The following is a 26,371-nucleotide window of genomic DNA, read 5'->3' as shown; positions in this document are numbered from 1 at the left end:
CCGCAGTGTTACTCTGCAAGAAACACCGAGTTTCAAAAAGTGATTTCCCTGCGTTCTTGCGTCCCCGTACTTTTTAAAAAATTGATTTTTATAAGAGGAAATAAAAGAGAATTAAGCAGGGTGTTAAGACTGGCTACCAGCGGCCCTGGCGCCAAACTCTCCCGTGTGCAGGGCCAGGGTGTGCGCTCCGCGGCCGCGCCGCGCCCCGCAGGTGGCGGCGTGCGGGAAGGCTCCGGTGAGGGGACGGCTCCGGTGAGGGGACGGCTCCGGTGCGTGCAGGGAAGGCTCTGGTGAGTGCGGGGCAGATTCCGGCGGTGCGGGGCAGGTTCCGCTGAGCAGAGCAGGCTCCGGCGGTGCGGGGAACGCTCCGGCCGCCCCCGCCGCCCCGGCCTGCCCGCGGGCACGGGGCCCGCCCGCCGGCGCTCGGCGCAGCCAATGGCGCGGCCGCTGCCAGCATCGGCCCGCCCGCTGCCGGCGGGGGTGGGCTGTGGGCCGGGGCGGGCGGGAGAGAGGGAGGACGGGGGTGAGGGGAGTTGAATGATTGAACTTTCTTGTGTAGTTTCTGCTGCGCGGAGGTGTCCGTCCCCGGCGCAGCCCGGCACCAGCCCGCCGAGCGGGAGCGAGCTCACCCCGGCGCCTGCAGCCGCCCGGCCGCCCTGTGCCCTCCTCTCCCGCGGAGCGATGGTGCGGAGGGCGCCCGGCGTGTCCCTCGCCCTGCTCCTCTGGGTGACGGCCGCCTGCGGCAGCCCCGACGGGCCGGGGGCCGCCGCCGCCGCCCGAAGGCAGGACGAGGCTTTCGCCGCCGCCAGATGCACCTCCAGGTGCCTGAGCCTCCAGATCACCCGCATCTCCGCCTTCTTCAAGCATTTCCAGGTAGGGGCATGGCACCGCGCCGGGATCCCCCCTGCCTGCCGGGGAGCTGGTGTCCCCCGGGGCGCGGGCGGAAAGGACGGCCGGGGCCGGGGCGCCTCTTGGCGAACTCGGGGGCCCGCATTCCCAGGGGATGGCCGGCACCTGGAGGCGCCGGACAGGTGGGCACGGCAGCGCCGAGCCCCGTCGGTGCCTGTGGGTGCGGGTCGGGCTCCCCGCCCGGCGGGTCGTGCGGCTCCTGGCACACCCTGCCCTGGCTCCCCGCAGGTGCCCGGCGCTCCCGGCCGCTGCTCCGGGGGTGTCGGAGGCGGCGGGGCGGGCGGGCACGGCGCTCCGGGCCGGGCGGAGCGGCGGCGATCCCGCGGGGCTCCGCCTGCCGCTGCGCCAGGCCGCCCGCAGGTGGTTCGCTTCCCCAGCCCGCTGGGAAAGTTTGAGGTTGTTTTGTAAGAGCCGTGATCGTGAACGTGTAATACTTGGTTCTGAGCTCCTGGAAGGTGAGGGTGGGAGTAACGTTTTCTCTTTTCTTTTTCTGGGACAGAGAGACACATCTCTGGCTAACGGGAGTGGACAATTAGGGATAAAGTGGGGAGAAATGGAATTGAAGACCTGCGAGGCTTAAAATGAAAGCTGGAAGCAGTGCGGCGCTAGTGCAAGAGCCGCGGGTGTCTGCCCGTCCTTTCCCCTCTTGTAGTTACACACTCACCTTTCCCTTTCCCTTTCCTCACCTGTTCTTCACTGCGCAAATATCAAACCTAGCCGAATTCATCCAAAAGACGGAAACCCTTCCGAGCTGCTAGCCGTTCTCCCCCGCAGAGCCGCAGCCCCTTTGGGGAAGGGCTGGCGAGCTCGGTGTGGCGGGAGCCACTCGTCCCTCCGGGGTGGCACGGATCGGGAACGCGCCGCTCGCTCACCCCGGGCTCGCCGCTCGGAGAGAAGCCGGGAACGCCCGGCCAAGTGCTTTGGGTGGAGTTGCGTTCGGAGCAAAGGTGTTGGCACCAAAAGCAGGTCTCAGAGGTGTTTAAGGATAAACCGATATCAAAAGAAATAAAAAATTAAGAAAGAGTGTTAAAGGAGAGCTGAGTGCGTGCGGTGTAAGGGCAGCAGGATGTTATTTGGGTGCCTGCAGCCGGTTTGGGTTGAAGAGACCCAGGACGGGTGCAGAAGGGGCTGCCCTGGCCGGGGGCGGCGGAGCGCTCGCTGTCAGCGTGGTCCTGCATCCCGGGATAGCCTGCAAGGGGGATACCCATTAACAGAGCTCGTTATCCCGGAGAGCGGTCAGTGTTTTTTATTGCATTGTCAAGCGGTTGTAACTTACTTGTTTTACAGTTTCAGTGGCTAAAGAGGCAGTTTAGATCAAGCCAATTCATAGTGAAAGGCTTCCCCCCCCACCTTTTTTGTGTGTTTTCTTGGCAAGATTTCTTTTTCAACGTAAAACTGCTGACAGAATGCACACTGCCAAACAATCGTGATTACATTTTAATTAGATAGAGTGAAATAAGTAGGGAATTACTCAGTTAAGACTTGATAACTGGCTGGTTTTTTTTGTAATCGGTTGAAAATTTCAGAGTTTTAACCCCAACCTGCTAAAGCACGTGGTAATTTATCTTAATTACTAGGGATTAAACTCCTGTTAGACATGAAACGACTGTAATGTTTGGAAGATGAAGTGCTCGTTTATAAAGTTAAGCTCTCCATTGTCTTATAATGGGGAAAAGGAGGAGAGTTTTAAAGTACATCAAGCATCCAGTGTTCTCACAGGAGACTGATAAAACACAGTGGACTGCAGAATGTGCATGTTTGGGCCAGATTATTCCATGTGGGCTAAATGGTATGATGTTCCTTCCATTCCTTTCTCTTCTCTCTCCTTCTAGCCATTCCCCTCCCCTTTTCATCTCTATTGGTAGCAATTTCTGGAGTTCTTTTCATTTCAGATGCCCACTTATCTTGTAATCTGATTCAACCTTTGAAGCAAACTAAACACTAGGTCTTCCCAATCAGAGCAGGAAGGAACTCTAGTGTCTCCCAGTTAGGCAAGAATTCAAAGAAGACTGACCCACTCATTTCTCAGCCCTGCTTTAGATACAGCCTCAGTGGTGGGGGTTAGGGAGACAGCAGCTGGACGCTTTGCAAGAGATGATGTCCCCAAAACTGTTCATAGAGACTTAATTTCACATAGCTTATGGTACTAAAATCACCTTACTGACAACTTTTTAAAGAGAATGAGGTAGCATGAATAGGAAGTCTGGGTTAATTCTGTACCTTCTGGCTCTTGCTTGAATGGCAACTAATATTTTTCCAACTTCCAAGTGTTCACAAGGGATTTTAATTCATTTCCTCCCTTCACAGACAATTTTCACCCATTTTTTTACTGTCCTTATTTTTAAAAGTTTCAAGAAAGATATTCTTTCTAAAAGACCTATTTGTTAATTTACACTTGGGAAACATTTCTTAGCCTATTTTAAATATACATTGTCAGTAGGAGATTATTTTAACTGAAGCATAGGTCAAATAATATTTTTTTTCCATGTAGAGTATTGATTCAGGCTAGAAGAAGAATCAGTCACCTGAATCAAAAATCTTTGGTCTTCAGAATGTTTGTTGAAGGGGCATGGATGCCTGCTTATTCCTGTAAAATTGCCATGGCTAGGGGAGTTTTCCAGTTCTGGTGGTTTTGGGAAGTTCCATGTAGAGGTTGTACCAAAGGATAAGTGAGATCATTATGAGAGTTATGCACCACATGGGTCTTACACCCAATGAAATGTGTGTGTTTTATATCTATGGCCTATCTCCAGGCCATGAACTTTCACAGAGAGCATGCTAGGACAAAGTTCTTTCATCCTAAGCAATCAAACAAAAAGATACAAGCAGGTGGGGTCATAGTGGATTCTTCTTTTTATATAAAATCTTATTAATTGCATGCTCATCCACAATAGACACAATAGAGAATGATGTTTAATGTCTAAATGAAAGGACTCCAACATATCTCTTCTATCTTATTGGAATGTGTTCAACAGTGGGCTTTAGCTTGCTCTGAAATTTTGCAGATGAGAAAAAGCATTTTAATCCCAACTGTGTAGCTTAGGCCCCTGGGCAGCACTGAATGAAGCATTCATTGACCTGTGACCAGAAAAGGTAAGGGCAAAGAGAATTCATCTCTCTAGCCTTATGTCCAGAGTACTTATTTTAAGCCATTTTGAGTGTTGACAGTAGGGTTTTACTATGACTGTTGCAAACATGTATAAGGGAGTAATTGGAGCATTCACTGGAACCTCTCTATGCTCTTGTGTCACTGCCTTGATAAAGCAGATTTCCTAGTGCTGTGCTTCTTTTTCTGACAAAGTTTTCCCTAAAACACCTGAACAGGAGAGGATGGCAAGAGTGTTGTTCCAGTAAGCAAGAGCATGACCATCAAATGACCTGCTTAGGAGGAGAAGGTATAGATTGAACCTTACAGTGCTATATCATAGTGTTGTGTTATCTAGAAGAGCGTGCCTAGGTGTTAGTATGGTGTCCTTATGAAATGGGAAGGGCAGTTCCTCGTCTAGTTTGGAGTGAGAGGAAGGACTAAGGTGTCAGGGTCCGTAAGAAACACCGAGACTGTGAATCTGGTGTTGGAAAAGGCATACTATTTTAGAAGTTGTACAGTGACGTCATTGGATATATTCTTTCCCTCAGCATTTTCTTATTTAGGCCATTTCTGTCTCAGTGTTTTAGTTGATCTCCAGGAGAAAGGCACAAATTTTAATTTGATGTATTCAAAGTTTGTTTGTAATTTAGTACAGTAGGTAAAGCCCTCATGAAGATGAGATCAGTTACTTCAAAAGTTTTTGTTTTCTTGAAAAGGATATGGATATAAACAGGGACCTCATACAGCTGGACAAGAAACCTGAATGCTCAGATTAGTTTTGGTAGGGGTTTTCTGCATAACCTGCCTGCTTTAGTGGAGTGAACTAAATTCCTTGCATTTCTGTCTGTGGGTGTAGCCTTTCCCATTTGTGATATTAGTTGTGGATGAACTCCTTTCAATTTGGGGGAACAGGCATGGCAGTGACCTTTAGTTTTTTTTTCAAGTCTACTGAAAAATCAGTTTGAATTTTAATCTCTTTTGCCAGCCATCTGAGCCATGTTTTAAATCTGGCGTGATTAAAATTTTCTTTGTGAATAAGAGCTTGAACATCACTGTAACTACTTAGGCTAAAAAATGTTATGGAGAGCAAACTGTTTACTTTGACCTGTGAACTTGTTGATCTTTGTCTTAGCTGGTATCTGTTATAGACCTCTCAAGCTCAAGTGTCTTCCTGTGTAAGATGTGCAACTTGATAATTTACTTAAGACAGAGGAGTGGTCAGTCTTGTTTACTGGGTCAAAAGCTGAGAGGGTGGTAGAACATGCCCTGAGAGTTTAGGGTAGTAGCCAGTAAAACTGCCTGTGTTTGTGGTGTGGAGTCACTGGAGAGGTTACAGCCATGTGCTCACAGAGTAACAGCAGCTGGGGCTGAACAGCACCTCCTGGCAACGTGTTCTAGTGTTTAGCCACCCTCACAGTAATAAAAAAGGTGTTTTCTCATGTCCAGGTGACGTTTCCCATGTTTCAGATTTGGCCATGCCTCTTTCCTGTTACTGAGCTTCACTGAGAAGAGTCTGACTTCATTTTCTTTACTCTCTCCCATCAGGTACTTACAAAAACTATGAGAAACCATCTAGGCTTTTCTATTTCAGACTATACATTCCCAGTTCTTTTAGCCTCTTCTCATGTGAGAGTACTGTCCCTTTTCTGGAGTCCCTCCACTAAGTCCATCTCTTTCCATGTAATGGGGAGCCCAATCCTGGACCTGTCACTCTGGGTGTGGAGGAGTGACTGGAACAGGGAATAGGATTGACTACATTTTAAAGATGTAATGCCTGCTAAATAACTGTTACACACTTCTAAATTAATTTTCATGATTTAGATTTTCTTGCATGAGTTCACATATGACCATTTATGATTGTCAGTGCATTAAAACCAAAATATTAATGCTAAATCAAATTTTTTCTATCCTTTTAGATATTGGTACATCTCACTATAGTTTTCAGTATTTTGAGTGGGTAATCTTCAGTAGTAAATTGAATCTTAGCAAATCCATTTCTTTATTCATCTGAGGAGTGTCCAGGTACATAGAGATGTAAATGTGTTGTGTGATATGGAATTGAGATTGCTGCTTGAACTCGCTCATGAGAGATTTAAACTCTTTAAAATGGGCACTGGTTAGAAACATACAGGCAACACTGTGGATGACCTTGGTCACTTAGGGGTTCTGTGTTCATGTTGACTTATTTGCAAAGTGGATGAATTGTAGCTGAAAATTTTGATACAACGTAGACATCCCTCAAGTGGTAAGCCAGTTTTGTGATATATGGAAGGAAATTAGAGAGAAATTTCCTCCTGTAAATGTGATTTAGTGTAAATCTAATAGCAATATACTATGATTTAGTACTTAGGAATTAGTACTAAGCTAGATGAGCCAAGGCTAACTCAAAATTGTTTTTGAAAGTATGGAAAAATATTGTTTTAAGCTAATAGAGCCATATGTTGCATAATGTTTAGTAGCTATAAAAGGGAAGAGTAAATCCTTAAACGTTTGTTATATGGAATGACTGATAACTATATGGTGGTAGGAGGTTGTTTTTAGTGTTGTAGAAGGACTGTTGCGTTTCAGGACAACTGAAGTTTTTGAAGAAAAACAGGCAATTCTTTAAGTAATAAAAGGTTCTCAGATTTTATATCTGCAAGCAAATAATGTGCAAGTGATTACCTCTAGATAAGCAATACCAGATTTCACCTACAAGTCAGGAAGCTAGTTGTCTAAATGCCAGCACATCTGCCTTCAAATTGCCTGTAACTCTAAAGTGCCTGCACCTGCAATAATCTGCAATGGGTCCCAGCTGGGAAAGTGGTGGCCGGGCTCAAAGTCTAGGGGATGTGTGTCTCTGTGCTCTGCTGTAGAGAAGCTGGAAGTCATGAAGAAGCCATTTATTCTGTCTCGAATAATTTTGAAATGATAAATTGTTTTTCAGTAAATCTTTTGAAAAGATGTATGGTACTTTTGCAATGAAATATGGTGGATATGTAGCGTGTTATTCCCAGAGTGTTTCAGTTCCAATGGACAGGCTGCCCAGGCAGTGAGTTTACTTACTTCTCTTGGGACATGTTTGCAACCTTTTCTAAATGTGAAGATGTGTGCCATCTGCTTTTGTTGCCATTTTAGTACTCATCTCCTTTCCAAAAATAGCCCCTGTATTAAATAATTCTGACTTTCATATGTCTCGTAAAGCACACTGCTGTAAATTTATTTCCAGAGACAAATTGTAGCATTTGTCATTGCTTTGTTTTTCTCAAAACTCATTAAAAGTCCCAATGATTCTCCTGTTTTTAATGTTTCTATAGTGTATAATTTGGGTAATTATTCTGGCATTTGGTGTGCTCTTATTATCAAGATCTGCAGTTGTGAACAAAAGGTGCACAGATCTAACAGACTCTTAGGTAAAACCTTTGAAAATGAAAGGTTTGTTTAGAAAAACAACAGTTGCATCTAATGAAAACAGCTGCATTGTTCACCATATTGTGTAATTGAGCCGTTGTTAGTCTTTGCTGTTGTAACCTGGTCTGGTATGAACCTCCCTGATTTCAGTGGGAGTTGTATTAAATTTCTCATAACCAGACCCAAATCTCTTTGGCCTCAGTGAACGCTTGCACAGTTGGTATTAGTGCAGGGGTTTCCACCCCCTGGTCATTGTTTAGATATTTAGGATTTTAGATGACTCAGACTTGCTCATTGCTTTCCTAAATTAAAATACTTGTCTGTGTCTCAAATGTAAGTTTAAATGCAAATCAAGTGAACTGTATGAAAATGTATGTGAATGGTGAACAATTGTACTGAACAACAGGAGTTGCCAAGATATTTTTCTCACATTTACTTGAATATTCTTACATATTTGAGGAAAAATATTTCTCTATACTTGTGTTTGTAAAATTAAAATTGCTGTTAATTTGGTAAATGTGCTGGATACCAGGTGCAATAAACCCAACAGGAATTACCAATAAGTTTTAAAGCAGACATTTTATGTATAGAAAATATTTGCACAGAGTAGTTTGAATGTCACAGTGATGTTGGTGAGGGGGAGGAGATGCTGCTTTTGAAAAGCTTTAGAAAACTTCTGAAAGAAAACCCTGTCAGTTCTAAAATGTAAATCTTTTTCCACTGGAAGATATAGCCACTTAATACAGAGCAAGAGGTTGTTCAGATGGGTAGTGTTCATATTAAAACTATTACTAAAGCATTATTTCTTGTCTGAATATGGGTTGTCTTGGTGATTAACTAGTGCTTTGAACTTAATTTAAATGTATTTGATTTAGTAAGTGTTGTATAAGAAAAAAACAAAACCAAAACATTGCACTTCTGAGACAGCTTGAAAAGCAGACTGATTTTCCAGATGCTCATCATTTGTCATTTTGTAATGGGCAACTTAAGATTGAGTGCTGAGTTTGCGTTTATTGATAGAGATTGTTATTCACAAGCTGACCTGCATCTCCACTGGCCATTCTATGTGAATTTTTGCTCTCTCTGACTAGCTGGATTGGAGTGTATAGCCAACTTTTGTGAACAGAAAAAGAAAGTGCTGTAATTTAGCATCCATGTTTTTAAAGGTGGAATATAGGAATAATGACTGAGTATCAGGAGCATCCTACAGAAGACAGACACATCTGTATTGATATTTAGTAACTGGTGCTTGGCAAATGTAAACCTTGCATTAAAAAAGCAGTTGCCTAGGAGTTTACACCAAGAATCTTCATTTTTTGATCTTTCCCACAGCTGAGCCTTATGAGGTTTTATACTTCAAAAACCTTTGAAGTCCATGAAAAGCCTTCTGTTGATTTCAGCTGGATCAGGTCCATGTATGAACACTAGGTCCATGTAGTCAACAATGTAGAGTGCTGTGAACTTGGTGTCCCAACTCCAGTTGTATCCGTTTTTCAGTCTGTTAATGACCAAGAGGTCACAGGACACGGAGATGGAGAACTGGGGGTGTTGAAAGGTAAGTGGACCCTTTAAACTTGAAAGTAGAGTACTGTTCCTTTCATCTCTGATTAAAAAGAATCACACAGTTATTCTATCCACTGAAAAGGATATCAGATATTTCCAGATTTGGGGAACAACCCCAGTTGAAAGTTTTAATTGAATTTCTGTTGTCTACTGTGAATAACACTTTTAACCAATGTATCTCTCTAGACTGTCAAAGAGACATGACATCAAAGTTACGTATGTGCGTACATAAATACGTACAAATGTAATTATATTCCTTTAAAGAAGAGACTTGTCTCAAGCTTGCAAAGGACGTGACTTCTCTGGTACGCAGCTGAGATTGCTGAGGAACACGTGTCTTCAGAACTTGTTGGAGAAACAAGAAAAGGGACAGAGTCTCAGAATGGAGAAAGGTGGATGTGGGTGAACTCTAGCAGGCTAACAATCTTGGTAGGAGAAATTATGTGGGAGTAGAGGGCACTGTAGAATTTCCTGTGACACAATTAATTGAAATTCAGGAATTACGGAACAGAGAACAGATGCTATGAGTCTGTAGGGTGGGTTGTTTGTAACTATTTCTTGTGAATGTTTTTTAATTTCTTTTCTTTCTCAGCTGCTTGAAATTTTGCTTGGTTTAAAGATTTAATTTTTATTGTTTGTAGCATAGTAAAAATGCTTTGCAAACCCTTTTGTCTTCATTGAAGAGGTCAGTTACAGGAAAAGCCTCTATGAAAATTCACAACAGAGTTCTAGCTAGTCTAGTCTTTGATGTCAGAACTTAGACCAACTGCTGCCACTGTAATTCCTCCTGTGGTCACAGTTGAAACTGCAAACCTGGCCAAGGTAGTGAAGCCTGTTTTTTCTGCCTGTGAGGGCTGCAATCTAGCTGTCATGGATCCTGCAATAAGATAATATAAAGGAATTTGCTTCAGAGCGAATGTCTTCCATCCAGACAGTCAGAAATTGAGGCTGATAGTGAAGACTGGATGAGAATAATGTACTCATTTAGTCTAGTGCAAATGTAGTTCAACTTTCCTTGACATTCTTATGAGAATTTAGCAACATATTTCTGTTTTTCTTTTTTTTAATGGATTACTCTTTAGGGAAGTTATCTTCACAGTAATTTATATATATAAAAAAAAAAAAGAAAAGTAATATCAGTTCATGTGCATGAATGTGATTTCTCAGCTAGTGATTTAGGCCGTGAGCATAGGGCAATACATCATTTGTATTTAACAGATCATGCTTTTTAACTGCTAATGACTGGAACATTCTAGTCAGGCCTCAGGGCATTTTTGGACCTAGACGCTACAAATTCATGTTTTGACCTCAGTGCTATAAGTACTTTGGGTTTCCTTTGAATTTAGCACATGGCTGAACAGATAGGTGAAGCAGGAAATAGCGAGGAAGGGGTGTTAACAATGTATTATTGTGATGATGATGTCCTAATAGAGTAACTGTCTGCCTTTCTCTTACCTCAAATTTGTATCCCTATATAGAAACTATTTCAACAGTGGGTTTTTTTTTCTTAGTTTCTTTTTGGATTAGGTGATGGTTGTAGTTCCTTTGACAACAATAAAATCATGTTAATGTATAACTACAACTAGACAATAATGAATCACACCGTTATCTACCCCCATTTTAATTAGTTACAAAGACTGTATAATATGTTGACATTTAATTTGTATCTAACAATTTTGGGAAGGGAACTGGAACTAAAAGAGCTTGAGGCTTTCTTCTGTTTTCTTTCTATGCAACTGTGAACTGAGATCAAGAATTAGCCAAACATTGGTCAGTCTGGATATGCAGTAGGAGGAAGAAACATTTGGGATTAGACAAACTGACACAAAGAGGTAAAAATAATCCAATTAATGAAGAGTGTGTCACTTCATATATAATTTAGTAGCAGGCTATGGGATGTGTTTGTCAGAATAAATAAGGAAAGAAGATGTAGATTTTTACAGCCAGGAGCTTATTGCTGGATTTTTCCTTTGAGTTAAAAAGCTGAATGCACAGTGTGAAAGATAGTAGGCTTTTGGTTTCATGGGTTTTTATTGCCCAGTAGATCCTCACTGACCAAGTGGAGTAGAAATGCACATGTGCAGCATATTAGTTCTTCTTGTAAAATAACTGGTTTATTCATAGATTCACACCTGTGTGTTTGAGCACTGGACATCATTGAAACCTGAATTTTCAGTGGCAATTAATGTGGAACAGCAAACAATTATTTAAAGTCTTCTTCCTGTTTTCAAAACTGTCCTTATGGGAAAGAGCTGCAGTGTGAACTAAACTTGAATGTTAAACCTAACCCCAACTGTTTTCCAAATAGTAGAAAAGTGAACATTTACAGTTTGCTAAAGGATATGCTGGTTGCCTTTGTTTTGGAATAGCAAGTATGACTCAGTTATTTTTAAAGACTGAAGAGCTTTACAAATTAATGTAGGATAGGGTCATGTTGTTTTCTTTAACTGGAGATCTTTCAGATTTCTGATGGATAGTCATTGATTCTTCCACTTATATAATTAATAGCTTAAGATAGGAGCTTTCTGAAGCTTTTGTTTCTGCCCTGACTCTGATATCCCTACACTTGATAGTAATGTATCCTGTGGTTTCAATGGAAATAAGCTGAGGCCAGTGAAAATATACTAGAAATACCTGCTTGGAGTTAAAAACAAGAAAGTTCTCAGTATGCTGTTTAAAGACTATTAACTTGAATTTGTTAAATACCATCTTATTGTATCATGACATCTTTCTTTTCGATTCACAGTGGTAGTAAATACCACAATGCCATGAGGACAAAGTAAAATCGAATTGCCAGTTATATGCTAGATGTAAAGCATCTTTAAATATTTTTAGAAGAGATTCTTTCAGATGACAAGGGAAAGTAGAAGCAATTTAATGTAACCAGAGCTAAATACCACTAAAGGCAGTAGACAAATATATTTTTAAAGGTGAAATACTGCTCAGTTTCTGATTGTTACTGCCATGTATCCAGGTGCCCTCAGGAATTGCCCCTGTGAGTTTCATCAACAGGCATGGCTTGTTCTCTTAATAATAGGAGCAGATGTCAAATTTTTATTCCTCTAAGATGCTTAGTCATACCTAGTAGATCCATCTGGTATAGATTGAGCCTCAGTTAACTTGTTCTCACCCATGAACTTCCCACTGAGAAAGTAAATTGTGCAGAGCTCCTCAGTCCAATGAAAAAGAAACTGGAATATTATCAATCTCCTTGTAGTACCAGAACTCCTTCACTGTCTTTCTTTCCCAATTGCTTTACACAGGTGAGAAGGCTAGTAAAATGGAAGGAAACTTTATAACTGGGACAGAATTCCTGAGCAAACCACCAGTATCAGACACATTCCAAAAAGGGAACAACTGAAATATTTGTCAGTTCTGCAAAAAAAGGTGATTTAAGAAAGAGAAACAAAATCTTAATATAAAATGCCTGCTGATAGTACAAGTTATTGACAACTGGTATTAACTGCAGTTGTCCACATTTAATGAGCTTAAGGATATATGTTACAACGGTTTTCTTTTGTGGCTGTGGATTTGGATTAAAGATATCAGAACTGGTAAGGTCTATGCAGTGGAATTCTGTGAAATTCCATATCCAATTATTTACATTAACTGGAGGCTTTAAAATGCTGTGGCTAGGGTAGAGACTTAGGCCGTGCTTTGACATCTCTCATGTTACAAGCCTTTCAATAACTTCAATGCAAATTAACCTGATTTAATTTTTAACTCTTCATTTGGTGCCAGAAAGGTTTGAAACATGATGGATCTGTCAGCTTGTTCTGCATAACAGCTACATCTCTGGTAACCATATGTGTTAATGACAAATGCTTCAGTTCTGCCTTGAAGAGAGATTTATTTTCCTTTTATGGTATGTCTTCATTAGTTAGTTATAAGATTGTATTCTAAAAACCTGGCACATGAAGTGCTTTTATGTTTGTGGGGAATTTTATGGGAATGTGATGAAGCAACATAAATCTTCCGCTGAAGTTTGTCACTAAAGAAAGATCAAGTTAATACCCCTGTACCTTTAATTGTATGAGTAGTTTTAGCATATTGTTATCAATATAATTTAATGTTGATTTCTTCTCTCTCTCATCTTCCTTTCACAGTCTTAGGTTGCTTGCAAGGTGGCCTAGAACACTGGACTGCAGCAATTTCCCCATGGAATATAAATTTCTTATAGCATATAGTTCTTAAACGGGGAAAAACCCTTAAGAAAACTGGAAGAATATATTTCAACTTGCATTAAAAGGCTGTTTCTCTCAGGAATATGCTGTCAGCATTGTAGGGCCATAGGGTCTCAGCTAGGATCAGGTTAGCAGATATGTCACATTTCAAGTGGAAAGGGAATGACTCACCCAGCCTTCAATGCGCTCCTTCCTTGATGCCTGTTTTTCATCCATTGTCAATACAATGTCATCAACTTCTGCTGTTGTGGCAGCTATTGCCATTCCTTAAAATGGGATAGGAATAAGAATGTGGTCTGCACACAAACCCTGCCAACAGGGTTTACAGGTGTGGGAGCTGGGGAAAGACAGCAGCGCTGACTGGTCTGGAGGAGGGCAGTGTGACTTCCTCCGCTTGTGTGACACTGTTAGAAGGACATTCAGCAAGTGATGTGATGTGTGGTACCTGAGCAGATGCTACTGCCACCTACTAGTCTTTATGACAGGCTTAATTTGGCAACCCTGTGTTTGACCTTCTGCAGAAGTGAGAACTGGGTTGGGAAGGGACAGACCAAGGGCCAAAAATATCGTAGCAATGGAGAGAAGAGTGTTAACCTGTCTGGTAAAGTTTTTGTTGAGTTGTACTTTAGAGATGAAACAACAAATTTTGGGCTTATTAAACTGCACCCATTACATCTTTTCTGTCTCTCTGCAATATTTACAGTGAAGGCAGATGTATGGAAAGATTAACAATTAAAATATATTAGGGAAATAAGATTTCTTTCTGAAAAACTACTTTAGCTGTCATGGTTAAAGACTTTTTTTTGGTGTTTGTGTGATTTCTAACAATACTGCGTTGGTTTTGGTTTAAATTGCAGATAGGCTATTCTGTCTAAGTCCAAGGGTCATTTTTATTTGAAAAAAATCTTTAGCTCCTGAATGACCACAACCCTTTTGCAAACGCTTGTAGGAAATCCCAGGTCTGGTGAGGTGCACTTCATTCACTGAGACAGGTCTTCTGTGGAAAATGGAAAAAAAACTCCCCAAAGACTGTTTAAACAACTGTGAGACCTCCAAGGACTGTGTTAATTTTTACACTTTTTACTTTTAAGAGCTTTGCTATGCACTTTAATAATTCCTCCAAAACATGATTTTTGTATAAAAAAAGTTACAAATATAGGTCTCTGGAGCTACCAGTGAGTATTATGGTCAAATTTTAAACTACATGTTTCATCTGTAGGATTGTTATTTGTGCTAAGTTTTTCTGCTGAGATTATACTTTGCTACTTGCTTTAAAAATACTAAGAGATACTGAAACACAATATTCATATTGGCAATTATGTTTATTGAGCTTATTGCCTTCAATAAGAAAAATTTTATAGTAATACATCAAGACAATAGGAATAAGGAGATACTTGACTCAAATATTTTGTGCTGAGAAAGGTGCTGCATGGAATTCATATTTTCATTTGTTTTCCATATGTATCCATCAACTTGTGGGGATATGGCTGCTACTGTGGCTTGAAATATTTAGTATCTTGTAAACTAGTAACACATGCCAAAGAGAAAGGAAATGCATTCCTGAAATTTATCACATGAATTTCATGCAATTATATTGGAAATAAATAGTATGTTAAGCCCAAGAATGTAAGTATATAATTTGATGGTACCTGACTGAGTCATAGTAACATGGCTGCTGAAGAGCGTTAAGTTTGAAGGAAAAGTGTGTATCCATACTCTTGCCAAAGTTACAAGTATAGTACATAATGATGTCCCTCTCATAGATGCCAGAACAGAATAGGAGAAAATACAGTGAAACATCACATGGCCAGTATGTAGTACAGTGTAAACTACATTTACATTTACAAATTGTAAAACAATACATTTAGCAGTTTTTGTAATCAGAAATTACTCCATGACGATGCAGCATGCAGGGCTATCCGTTGTTTGTGTACTTTATGGTTAGTCTATTTATAATGGGCATTTTAGTTGATATAAAAATGCATGGTTGTTATTCTTTCTGCGTGTGTGGTTAGTTTCTTAAAGATGCGAGACAACAGAACCCTAAGCATTTTGCAAGTCCAGTTGCCTTGACTGGCCCTGAAACAGCGTGGCTTTTGAGGAAAATTTAGTCTGATGGAAAGCACTGAATTGCTACTCTTGTGTATTTGACAAATACTAGAAATGTCTGAGGTGCATCTACACATTAGTGTTTTAATGTGGATCAGAGTTTGCTTTGGGAGTGAGTCTCAAGTATTGTGATCACCTTTTCTTTCGCATCATGGACCACTCTGAGAGTTCATGCAATGGACTTCTTCTGGACTAACATAACTGGGAGAGATAATTCCCTGGAGTTTAGTGTGCTTTAGCAACTAATGGGCGTTGTGTCCATGGACCAGGCTAGAACTAGTTGAAGGGGAAAGTTGAAATATGTGTAAATGCATAGATCAAGCCCATCAAAACCAGGTGTTTTGTTCAATAGATGTGTTTCTGTGATTCACATGACTTCCCAGGGAGTCTGTAGCTCTGTTGGTAGGCAGTGGAGGCAAATGCAGCCTGTGATAAACATACCACATCACATGCTGTTGGGAATCACCCAGCTAACCAGTGATCTTATAATTATACAGAATAGTAATATGGACTATAGCTTTCAGTTATAAAATTAAATCAGCATTCAAAGCAACCTTTCAGTTATAAAACAAATCAGCATTCAAAGCAGCATGCAAACTGAAACATTGAATCCTACAGTATATTGTGGACTAGCTGTATTTTTTTTAAATACAAAGTAGGTTGAGTATGTCTACATTTATATTTTACATAAGTAAGCATTCCGGTTTTAGAATGCATTTTGTTCTTTTTGGTGTTAATTTCCCAAGGCTACACTTCTGTCACATCCTTGAGCCAGCATATATTTTTATTATTTCATTATTTCGAATGTATAGCAAATCTAGTTTGCCACAACAGAAGACGTGCATTAGCATTTTGAAGGAGTGGGGATTTTGAACTAGAGCTTACAAAGAAGTACTTGACAAGCTATCTTTTGCTTCCCATATTAATGCTATTTGTCTAGTTTCTGTTCACTTCAACTGGGTTACTTAATTCCAAAAAATATGTTTGAAATTTGGCCCAAATGTACTTTGAGATTCAATATATAACTTCAATATCTTCAAGTTAGCGTCAGTGTATTGAATTCCTCCTGTTGCATGGAGAAGTGAAGTTTATTTCATCTGGATTCTTTTACAGATTCGTAAAAACTTCTGCTAAACAAAATAAGACCTCATTTGAGATCAGTCTTAGAAGTGGTAAGAGTGCAGTCTGTGAAACCACAAGAAGGCAGTCATAACTCACAAGTGTGTGGGGACACAAGGATTCCTGTGGCTCATTTATTTTTACAGCTTGTGTTTATCTAGTAGTTTTTCTGTGTATTTGAGAATACAGTGCTCCAAAAAGAGGAAAGGTGTCCCATTCGAGATGCAAATTTAATCCAAGCAATACGTATTATGTTTTCAAAACTACTGATCTTTTATTGTTTCACTGGTAATGGCCTTTGGGTTTTGATGATTGTCTTTCTAGAGACCTACTAATGATGACAGCCAGAGAACAAATAGCTTTGTGTTTCATAATTTAGGTGATTGTTGCTGATTTTACTTAATTTTTTAATTACTATGGTCTATTTTTTTTTTTTCTGATTTTGGTGTATATGAAGTTGTGGCTTTTATTGTTTTGGTAACATCAATAAAGACTGACTTTGCATGAACTGTTTAGGAAATATCAATGCAAAGTTTAGGTCAATATAGTTCTACTTGTGGCCAGTCATCTACAGGAGGACCTACCATATCATTGATAGGAGCTAGCACATTACAGATGATGGCAATGTCAGCATAAATCCAAAATAAAACTTGACTAAGACTTTGTAAAAGTTATTTGTGATACCCGTTTTCTGGTGTTAAATCCAGATATTTAAAGTTAGATGGCTATGTGAGTCACGCTGTGACCCATGATAATTGAATTTTGGTTTATATTTGTAAACTGCAGTTATATGAGAGAATGAATTTTTAGGCTGATCAGTTTTGTAAGTATTTCTTACATTCAGTCATCTCTTTAACTTAATTACTTTGGGTTAACCAGTAACCAGCATTGACTTTTCTATGGTTTAAACATCTGTGGTATAAAAATGGCTTTCTCTAAGGGGGGTTGTACACTTGATTTGGTTGTGAGGAATTGCAGTAGTTAGTTACAGTAAAGAATAACTTCAGGTGTTTGTTCCAAAGTGTGTTCTTGCCCTCAGCTTCTTTTTTCGGGATACTGTTGCTTGGTGTGTTTTTTAATTTTTATTTTTATTTTTATTTTTGTTTTTATTTATTTATTTTTTAAATTTAATTTTTAAAATTTTGTTTTAAGAGTTGTAATAAGATGGCAGAGGAAATATATATACATAGCTAAGCTTAATGCTGGATTTCTATATGTATTTATATAACAGTCATAAAGTTATTTGATAGTAGTATATTAAACAGTGTGACTAATATATACCAAATGCTGTTTGATTTCCTGCCTTTTCTCACATTAGAGTTTTATGCAGTATTGTTTTGTTCTGGTAGGTTTTACATGGTTTTATATGCTTTTTGTTTTCTCTTGTTTGGGTGATCTTTATTTGGTTTTGGTGTTGAAATTTTGTTTTGTGCTTTTGCTGACTAGAATAAAGTCTAAGGACATTTATTTATACATCAGGAATAAATGAAGATGTTATTATAGACCTTAAAGCAGAGTCTTGTGCTGTCAGCATGGGCTGACTCCCAGGGCATGGGAAGCCAGGGGCTGGGAGTGACCTCATTGACTGTGGCCTCTCCAAGGGGAGCAGCCCCAAAGGGGCTGGCATGGGGTGGGCAGAGCTGGGTGCTGGTAGCACGGTCATCAACAGCCTCAGGCATGGCAAAAGATGAGCCAGGCTGAGGGAATGCCGGGGGCACCTGTGGGATGAGTGGGTTCATGGAGTGCTGGAAGAACTGGCTGAAGGTCAGGGCTTAAAGGGTTTTAGTGAACAGGGCACATCTGGCTGGTGCTCCTTGGGTTCAGTTCTAGAGCCAGCTCTGTTCCATACATTATCAGTGCTCTGGAGGCAGCAGGTTAATGCACCATTAGTGCAAGTTTGCTAATGATGCCAAACTGGGAGGTGCCAGTGACTCTTTTGAGGAATGAGAGGCCTTGCATAGGGGTGTAGATAGGTTAGAGCACTGGGCAATGTTTAATGGGATGGAATTTACCAAGTAAAAAATGTTGGATTTTGCATAATGCTGGACACAAGTATAAACTGGCAGAGCTGGAGTTGGAGAGCAGTCCTGCAGAAAAAGATTTGGGGTGATGATCAGCATCAGGCTGAATGGGAGTCAGGCCAAGAGGGTAAATCCCATCCTGGAGTGCATCAAATACAGCACCACCAGCTACTCAAAATGGTGATTATCCCACTGTATTTGGTGTTGGTGCAGCTTCACCTGGAGTGCTGTGTGCAGTTCTGGGCCCCACAATTTAATAATGATGTGAAAGTCCTTGAATGCACCCAGAGGAGGGCAGCAAAACTGGTGACAGGGTTGGAAGGCATGTCCTGGGAAGTGTGGCTGAGGACTTTGGGTTTGTCTAGTTTGGAGAGGAGGAGGCTGAAGGGTGACATCATTGCGCTCTATCTGAAAAGGGCAAGTGGAGAGGAAGATGCTGATCTCTTCTTCCTGGGATCTACCGACAGAACAGATGGGAATGACTCAAAGCTACACAATAACATTCAATGTATTATTTGTTGATATTTGCTTTTTCAGTTTTATTTTTTTATTAGAACCATGATAAGGAAACAGAAATCCCTTACTAATGAATTATTTCCATAAAATATACAATGAAATCAGAAACTATGTAAAGAGCAAAATATACTAATTTCAGTTTTGTGTTTCCCTCCTTTCTTTCCTGAAGCAGAATATTACTACTATTTTGTCGTGTTTTATGGATGTTTTAATCTCATACTGTTCTTCTATCCATGGCTTCTCCAGTGAATGGTCATGAAACGTGGCAGACACTGGACAAGCATGCAGTAGAAACAATGCTAAAAGTATGTTTGCATATTTGTCCTTGAAAGAGACAGTCTTGTTTCTGAGGTGGACCTTGCTATTGAACTTTAACTTTCTCCTTCACCATCTCCAGCTCCATTTTTCTCCTGTTCATTTCTAGAGAGTGGTTTGGTTTCACTGGCCAGGTTTTAGTCTTCAATCTGTTGCTGAGTCATCTCAAAATGCATAAGGGGTAAAATTTGCTGTAACTTGGTGAAAGAATCGCAGGGCAGGTGTTCATAGTGTTGTGTAATTGGGCATCCTCTTTTCATTTTCCTGCCTTATTTTCAAAGAAAAATATGTTCCAGTTATTTATATGCAAAAGGATAGCTAAATACCAGAGCCCAGGACTCTGGTTCCCCTGCCCCATACATTAATTACAAGTTTGTGTTTACTTTTGACAGAAGGGCATTGAGAAATAAATTTGTTTGACATTTCCTATTTGTTGGTTTTGATAGCTCTCCCCACTAAGTGTACAAGTTTTCCTGAAATTCATTCCTAAGTGCACACTTTTGTATTTGGGAGCTGGGAAGCCTGGTTTGAATTTGTTGTTTCCATTTTGCACCTTAGTTCCACATTCCAGAGCTGGGCCTGGGGACACACAGCACTGACATAGATAAGTTCCTGTATTAATTTGTCATAGTGAGCATGCAGTCATGAAATGCATGTCAAACACAAGTTATATTTTACTGTTACTTTTAATTTCATGCTGTTGAGATTTTTGAAAGGGTAAGGAAAATGTATATTGGGAAGCTCTCTTTAAATTCATCATTGCAGCAGTTATTGATCTGTCTACTCAAATGTTCTGTTTTACTTCAGTGGGTACTGTTATTTGAAAGGTTTATTTCTGTGCTTTTCTGTCATTTTGAAAGAATCCGTGAGGTCATCAGGAGAGGCCACTTCTGAGAGACAGTGGTTTCACACAAATATGGATTGAAGATTGGGCAGGGGAGAAGAAGCTTCCAAAACTGATAATAGGTATACAGCTACTGTCATAGCAGATTAAGTGGCTAGTTAATTTTCATAGCTCATCTCTGGCATTTCAAAAAGGGTTGTAACTCCTAACATAATTATGGAGAGAGATGCAAATTAAGTCATTTTATAGAGTTGGTTTTGGTTGTTTTTTTTTGCCATTGCTCCAATTAAAGACCAGTTTGTACTTGCTTGTGAATGCTATTAACTTTTTCCCCCCCATGGGGCCCACTGTAGATAGGAGATTGATTTTTCTTGCTTCTCTACATGTATTTTTTTTCTTACAAGAGATGCTATGCAACTTTCCTTTTTTCAAGGTGAGGAATATAGATGTTTGTCTTAACTGTTTGGGACCTTTGTGGTTTACCAGAGGAAAGCAAGTGTGCACAAATACTTGCTGAAATGAATCTCGTCATATGATCTTGCAATCCTATGAACCTTGTAATATTTATCTGTTGTTTTGTTTTAGTTTTTTCCTCCTTCTGTTTTTGCTTTTGTAAGCGCTTTTTCTTGTACATGTCAAACAGCCCTGGTCTTTGAGGGTCTGATTCTTGAAGTTTGCCCACTGTTTCCTTCCTGGCAGATTGAAGGTGTGTGAGGCTCAGGTGGTGACCTGAGATCCTCTAATCCATCTCCTATATGTTGGAGACTGCTTTAGTTTCCTCTGACATCTTTCATGTAATGTGTCAGGCCTGGGAAGATGGGATCCTTGGAGTTTGCCCTGTTGAGTGCAGTTTGCTCTCTTCAGCATGCAGATTAGGGTGCTTCAAAGTTACCCTGAAGATACACTGTGCAAGGCTTATAAATGGGTAGGAAAAGTGGTATTTAACTCTTCCTTGAGGCCATTTCTGCACTGCAGATTGAAGCCACCACTAAAGGCTAAGTCAAAACTCTCACCAGCATAAGTCAAGTCAGAATTATGTTTGAAGAAAAACAGACATGAGGGAACTGAGAATGGACTGTGTGAGCATATAAAATGCTACAGATAAAACACAAATTTCTGATTATTTGAAATTATGGTTTCAGCCAGGTACACAGGCATGAGCAATAATCACAGGTGAATGTTTGTGATTAACCATGTTTTAAGACGCAGAGTGGTGGAGAGCCTTCATTTAGTGTTTGTGCTTGCTCTGATACCTTGCTGTCCAAAGGAAACCTGTAGAATTTGTTTTTCCTTATACAATGTAAGATCATTCACATCATGTTAGTTTGTATGAAGTTGAAATTGCTAAACAGTATTTTCACATTCTGATAGAATTCCTTTTTAACTCAAGTACTAATAGTTTTCAGTAGAGAAATGAAAACAGTTGTAGATGTTGAAATTATCAAGTAGGGGAGCTACACATCTGGCCATTTATGGCTTTGTTGTCTCAAGTAACAGATAATTTAAAAGCAGAAATGCTTTTTTCTAGTTCAGTGGAAAGTAGCAGCATAACTGAAAAAGTGGTGAGCTGCTACTGATCTGTTATTGCAATCAGCTCCTTCTGTCACATTTTACGTGAAGAAGAAAGGGGGATAAATTGAAACTAGCACATAAAATATTGTTTTAACATTGCTGCTGGCTATGTTTGTAAATGGAAATAATAAATCCTAATACAGCATTGAGAGTAATGCTAAAGAATTCCCACAAGCTTATGTTATTTACAACTGTTCTAAAGTTTTATTTCTTTTATTTATGTCTCTTTTCAAAGGGGTTGGCCCTGAGATGGTGCTCATAGTTAGCTAATCTTATGCTAGTGAATCTCAGTTTTTTAGCTAAATTTTATAATAATGACAGATAAAAATGGCATTATAAAATCAAGCAGTATTGCATTGTAATCTGTTGGAAGATAAAATAAACTTTCATAAAATATTGAAATTAAATAATATGAACTGATTGTTTTAAAATGCTCCTGAATAAATGCAAATAAGTGGAAAGGAGTGAAAAAGAGTGGATATGTCTTTTATATAAATGAAAGCCTGCAATAAGGTCTCTCTGGAGCATTCTCTTTGCCAGGCTGAACAACCCCAAGTGTCTCAGCCTTTATTGAAAGGTGTTCTGGTCCTCAGATCATTTTCATGGCCCTTCTCTGGACCCACTCCAACGGGTCCTTGCTTTCTTGTCCTGAGCATCCCAGAACTGCATGCAGTTCTCCATGTGTGGCTTGTGAGAGCTCATTAGAGGAAGATGATCCCTTCCCTTGACCTGCTGGCCACAGCTTGGAAGCTTTTGTGAACATGTGACCATACATGTGTATGAAGACATGCACAAACATGATCTTTTTAAACATTCATGAAGAGATATCTGGCATCAAAGCATAGGCTTCATAGTTGTGGTAGCAAATCACTGTATTCAAGCTTACAAATTTTGCTGAGATCAGAGCACAATGCTGCAGTTTTGAAAAACTATTGTGATTGTCTCCATTCCAATGTATCTCCTTCTCCTTCTGAATTGTACATTGACAGAATAATTTTTACTTTATCTGTGTGATTTTTATACATACAAAGTTAAGTTTTGTTGTGGTTAAGAGCCAGCTGGCAACTCAGCTTGATGTATGCTCACTCATTTGATCTGTGGGTGGGACTGGGGAGAGCATCAGAACAGTAAAAGTAGAAAAACCTCATGGGTTGTGATAAAGACAGTTTAATAGGTAAAGCAAAGCCAAACCAAGTAAAGCAAGGAGTTATTCCGCTGTTTCCCTGATGTTCAGCCATCCCCTTCATCATGCATGGTGGTGATTTGGAAAGACACCATCACTCCAAATATCCATCCCTTCCTCCTCCTCCCCTTGGCATTATATGTGGAGTATGATACCATATTGTATGGAATATCCCTTTGGTCAGTTGGGATCTTGGGATCATCTGTCCCTGCTATGTCCCCTCCCAACACCTGCGCCCCCAGCTCTCCCTGGTGGGAGGGGGTGGGGAGCAGGAGAGGCCTTCATGCTGTGTGTAAGCACTTGTAAGCCCTGCTCAGCAGTAGCAAAATATCCCTGTGTTATCAACACTGCTTCCAGCACAAATCCAAAGCACAACCCATACTAGCAACTGTGAAGAAAATTGACAGATCAAAGCAACATATGTAACATGTGTATTATTCCATTGTTTGCATCACTCTTAAAGAAAAAAAAAGAAAAATAAAAGGAGAAAGAAAAAAAAAGGTTTAGTGCTGCTATATCAGTACTTAGCATTCTGGCCGACCTGAATTCCTCCTCCTTGGAAACTGATTTCCAGATCTATAACTGGTGCTGACAGGGATGGTATACTGCAGCACATTCCCTGCAGGAGTACCTTGCCTAATTCCTGTGAAAGGGTGTCCTTATACTACCTCACAGACTGACAGTTGTAATCCTGTTCTAAACAATGAATTTACCAGAATCTTTATCCATTCTGTTTACAGAGTATGGACTTATAAATGATGAAAGAAGTACGTACATATAATGTCTTAAGTATGTCAGCCTAGGTGTGTTGCAGAGTTTGTACCTCGTTTCTCATGTTCGGTCATTTAGGTCTTCCTGATATTGTTTCACTCTTCCACTATACAGAAAGTAAATAGTTATTTTGTTTCATCTTTTAACACCACGAACATACAATTCTGAGCTGTGGGTTTTTTTAACCAGGAAATTCTGTTTCCAAAATTTCCAAAATCTCTAGAAGAACAACAAGTTGTTGTTTGTCCCTGTGACAGTTTCATACTTCTTTCTCTTCTTGTCATGTTTTCTTTTCCTTTAGCTTAAATTATTATTTTGCATATTCTACTGTATTGCTTGTTTTACTCCAGTCAGGATAAATCAGAGCTATATTGTTTCCTTATCTCAGAAATGCACTTTAGTATCAAAAATATAAAATCAAACTGGCACAGGTGACTTTTGGGAAACTCATGTTGCATTTAATTGAATTTTCCATTTACTTAAAGGTTATTCATTATCTTTGCTTGACAATTTATTTTAATTGTTGTACAATATTGAAATGCAACTTGTGGACTTTTAATGAATCACTACTAATATGTATCAATTTCTTAAATGCAAATATTACCTTTTGTCTACTAAGCCATTCTAGACAGCAGGTGTTTACAAAGATGGACTAAAAGATTACTTTAGTCAGTTTTCCACCAAACTTGCCTGCTGAAATGCTTTCCTAACTTTATGTTCACTTTACACCTGTGTGGGTTTTTAACTCCACAAAAGGGACTAGGAGTCAGGATTACTACTTATGTTGTGGCCCAACATCATTATCTAAGCAGAACTGGATGATGTATTCCACCTAAATATGTTAGGGTGAATATATCTAGCCTGAAAGAAATGTTAATGTTCATGTACATTTCCTTTGTCTTTTAGAACAATGGGTCACTTGCTTGGTGCCAGAATCATAAGCAGTGTTCAAAGGTAAGTCCTGCTTTTTCCTCTCTCATTTGTTGCCTATATGCTTTCAGTCTCTTGTCTGTAGATTATACTTTTCTTCTTGGCCTGTTTTCAGAAGTGTCAGTTTATATTTTATTTGGAAACCTAAACCTGTAATAAAATGTCAAAAATTAAAACCAAGTGATTTACTCTTTCAGGACAAAGTAATCATGTTGGAGGATACATATCAAGTGTAGTTAAACCAACACAATTCTGTCATTTTAAGAAAGTTTACATTGGCTAGAAACTGATGTCTCCTTTGTGGTTTTTTCAGTGTTTTTGATCAGAAGAGAGTAAAACCGTCATTAACTTGAAAATCTTCCTCCAACACCACTATTTCAACATTTCATTCAGTTTGGGTGTTTAATTTTTATATTGAACCTGAGTTTCTTTGAAAGTATTCAGGACACAAATCCCACTAGCTCTACTGATACCCCTTTGCTATTATAGCACTTAAACCCTGTAAGTCTAAAGGGTAAGTGAGCTAATTGTCAACTGACTCTCATGGAAGAAGCAATTTAAGAGCTTTAGTGGGTCAAGTGGAGTTGCACATTTGTTGCTGACTATTCATAAACACCATGGAAGCTGCATTCATTGCAAATTTGCCTAAATATCCTAAAAATGTATTTCTACAATAATTTAGGCCTTTTAACTTCAATAATTATTCTTTATTCATGAAGGTTATACTGAAAATGGAATTAAATCTAAGTAGCATTGTTCTGTTCTGTTTCAATAATGCAATTGATGTTAAATGCAGATGCTAACCCTTGAGTTTAACACATGTTGATTTCTTGTATACATTCAAAGAATGAGATTACACATTTGCTGATCTAGCTTCTGTTGACATAAAAGGGATTGGAAATGGGCCAATTTTTTTACTGTTCTGTTGCAGGTAAATAAAACAGTTGATTGCTTTTATGAGTATTAAAATCCAGGATATAACAGTGTCAATATAAGAATGGAACATTTCCTATTAGCTGTGCCACATTGCTAAGGATTTCACTCCTGCAGTAAAATCTTATTGTTCTTAAAATTCTTCTTGAAAGCCCCAAATAGATGTGCAGCGGATGTATTTCATGATAACTGAATTGCCTTTGCAGGAAAGCATGAGGGCCTTGTTCCACAATGATCATGATACAATTTTTTAAAAAAATTAGTTGGGAAGGCTGGTGTGGTAAGTAATCTGAAAGGTTTTCCAGTGGTTTGTGTCTGCCCAACAAAGATGGGATTGTGCTAGAAATGTAGTCCTGGTTTTAAAGCAGGGAAAAGGTTATAGGAATATCTGAGTCACTCCCAAATTTATCGAATCCACATAAGGTGTACATAAGCTGACATGAATTTTATCTTAAAATTCAATCAGTATCTTGAGGCCAGTGTAAGCATGCTACAAATTTATATTGTATTATAAAACAGTTTAAGTTCAAAATTACTTATTAACATGTGCTTTGCAGTTGTGTTACCCTGTTTTTCATTCTTTCTTAGGAAGATAATATATTTTCCTTAAGAAAGCAGCTTTGCCATATTTAGAAAATAAATAAATATAAACTTGGCTAAACTGTTAGCAGAGCTGAACTTAAGCATAATGTTGTCTTTTCAGGATAGCTTTGATTTTCTGTGTTTTGCAATACAAAGTTAAAAAATTGCTTTAGCTAACTGAAATTTTCAAAGTGATGCAGAGAGTTCTGTTAACCTTTTAAAAATTCCTTTCACTGCTTCTCAGCACCTCAGTGGAGGAGATTTATGTGAGTGTGACAAGTGGTGGAGGATTCCACAAGGAATGGTGTGCTGCTCAACCTTAATACAACTAGCATGGTCTTG

General features: G+C 39.6%; 1 protein-coding gene across 1 annotated transcript; it reads left to right on the top strand.

Annotated features, from left to right (window-relative positions):
• The first annotated feature begins 507 nt into the window (after positions 1 to 507).
• Positions 508 to 25,481, top strand: LOC116992283 (anosmin-1-like). The gene is made up of 3 exons (XM_033051738.1): positions 508 to 873; positions 24,491 to 24,538; positions 25,446 to 25,481. The coding sequence occupies exons 1-3, from the start codon at positions 538 to 540 to the stop codon at positions 25,479 to 25,481; spliced, it is 420 nt and encodes a 139-aa protein (XP_032907629.1). The 5' UTR covers positions 508 to 537.
• Positions 25,482 to 26,371: the final 890 nt, after the last annotated feature.

This window comes from Catharus ustulatus, chromosome 2 (assembly GCF_009819885.2).
Source record: "Catharus ustulatus isolate bCatUst1 chromosome 2, bCatUst1.pri.v2, whole genome shotgun sequence".
In the NCBI taxonomy this organism is placed as follows: Eukaryota; Metazoa; Chordata; class Aves; order Passeriformes; family Turdidae; genus Catharus; species Catharus ustulatus.
Note: the sequence above shows the minus strand (reverse complement) of the source record. Positions and strands in the feature narration are given on the sequence as shown.

What these genes read in the sequence shown, in the direction of transcription:
- LOC116992283 (XM_033051738.1), top strand. Translation starts at nt 538, where the DNA reads ATGATTGAACTTTCTTGTGTAGTTTCTGCTGCGCGGAGGTGTCCGTCC. An exon ending in CCTTCTTCAAGCATTTCCAG is followed by an intron (nt 874 to 24,490) that starts GTAGGGGCATGG and finishes TTTGTCTTTTAG; the next exon opens with AACAATGGGTCACTTGCTTG. An exon ending in ATCATAAGCAGTGTTCAAAG is followed by an intron (nt 24,539 to 25,445) that starts GTAAGTCCTGCT and finishes GTTCTGTTGCAG; the next exon opens with GTAAATAAAACAGTTGATTG.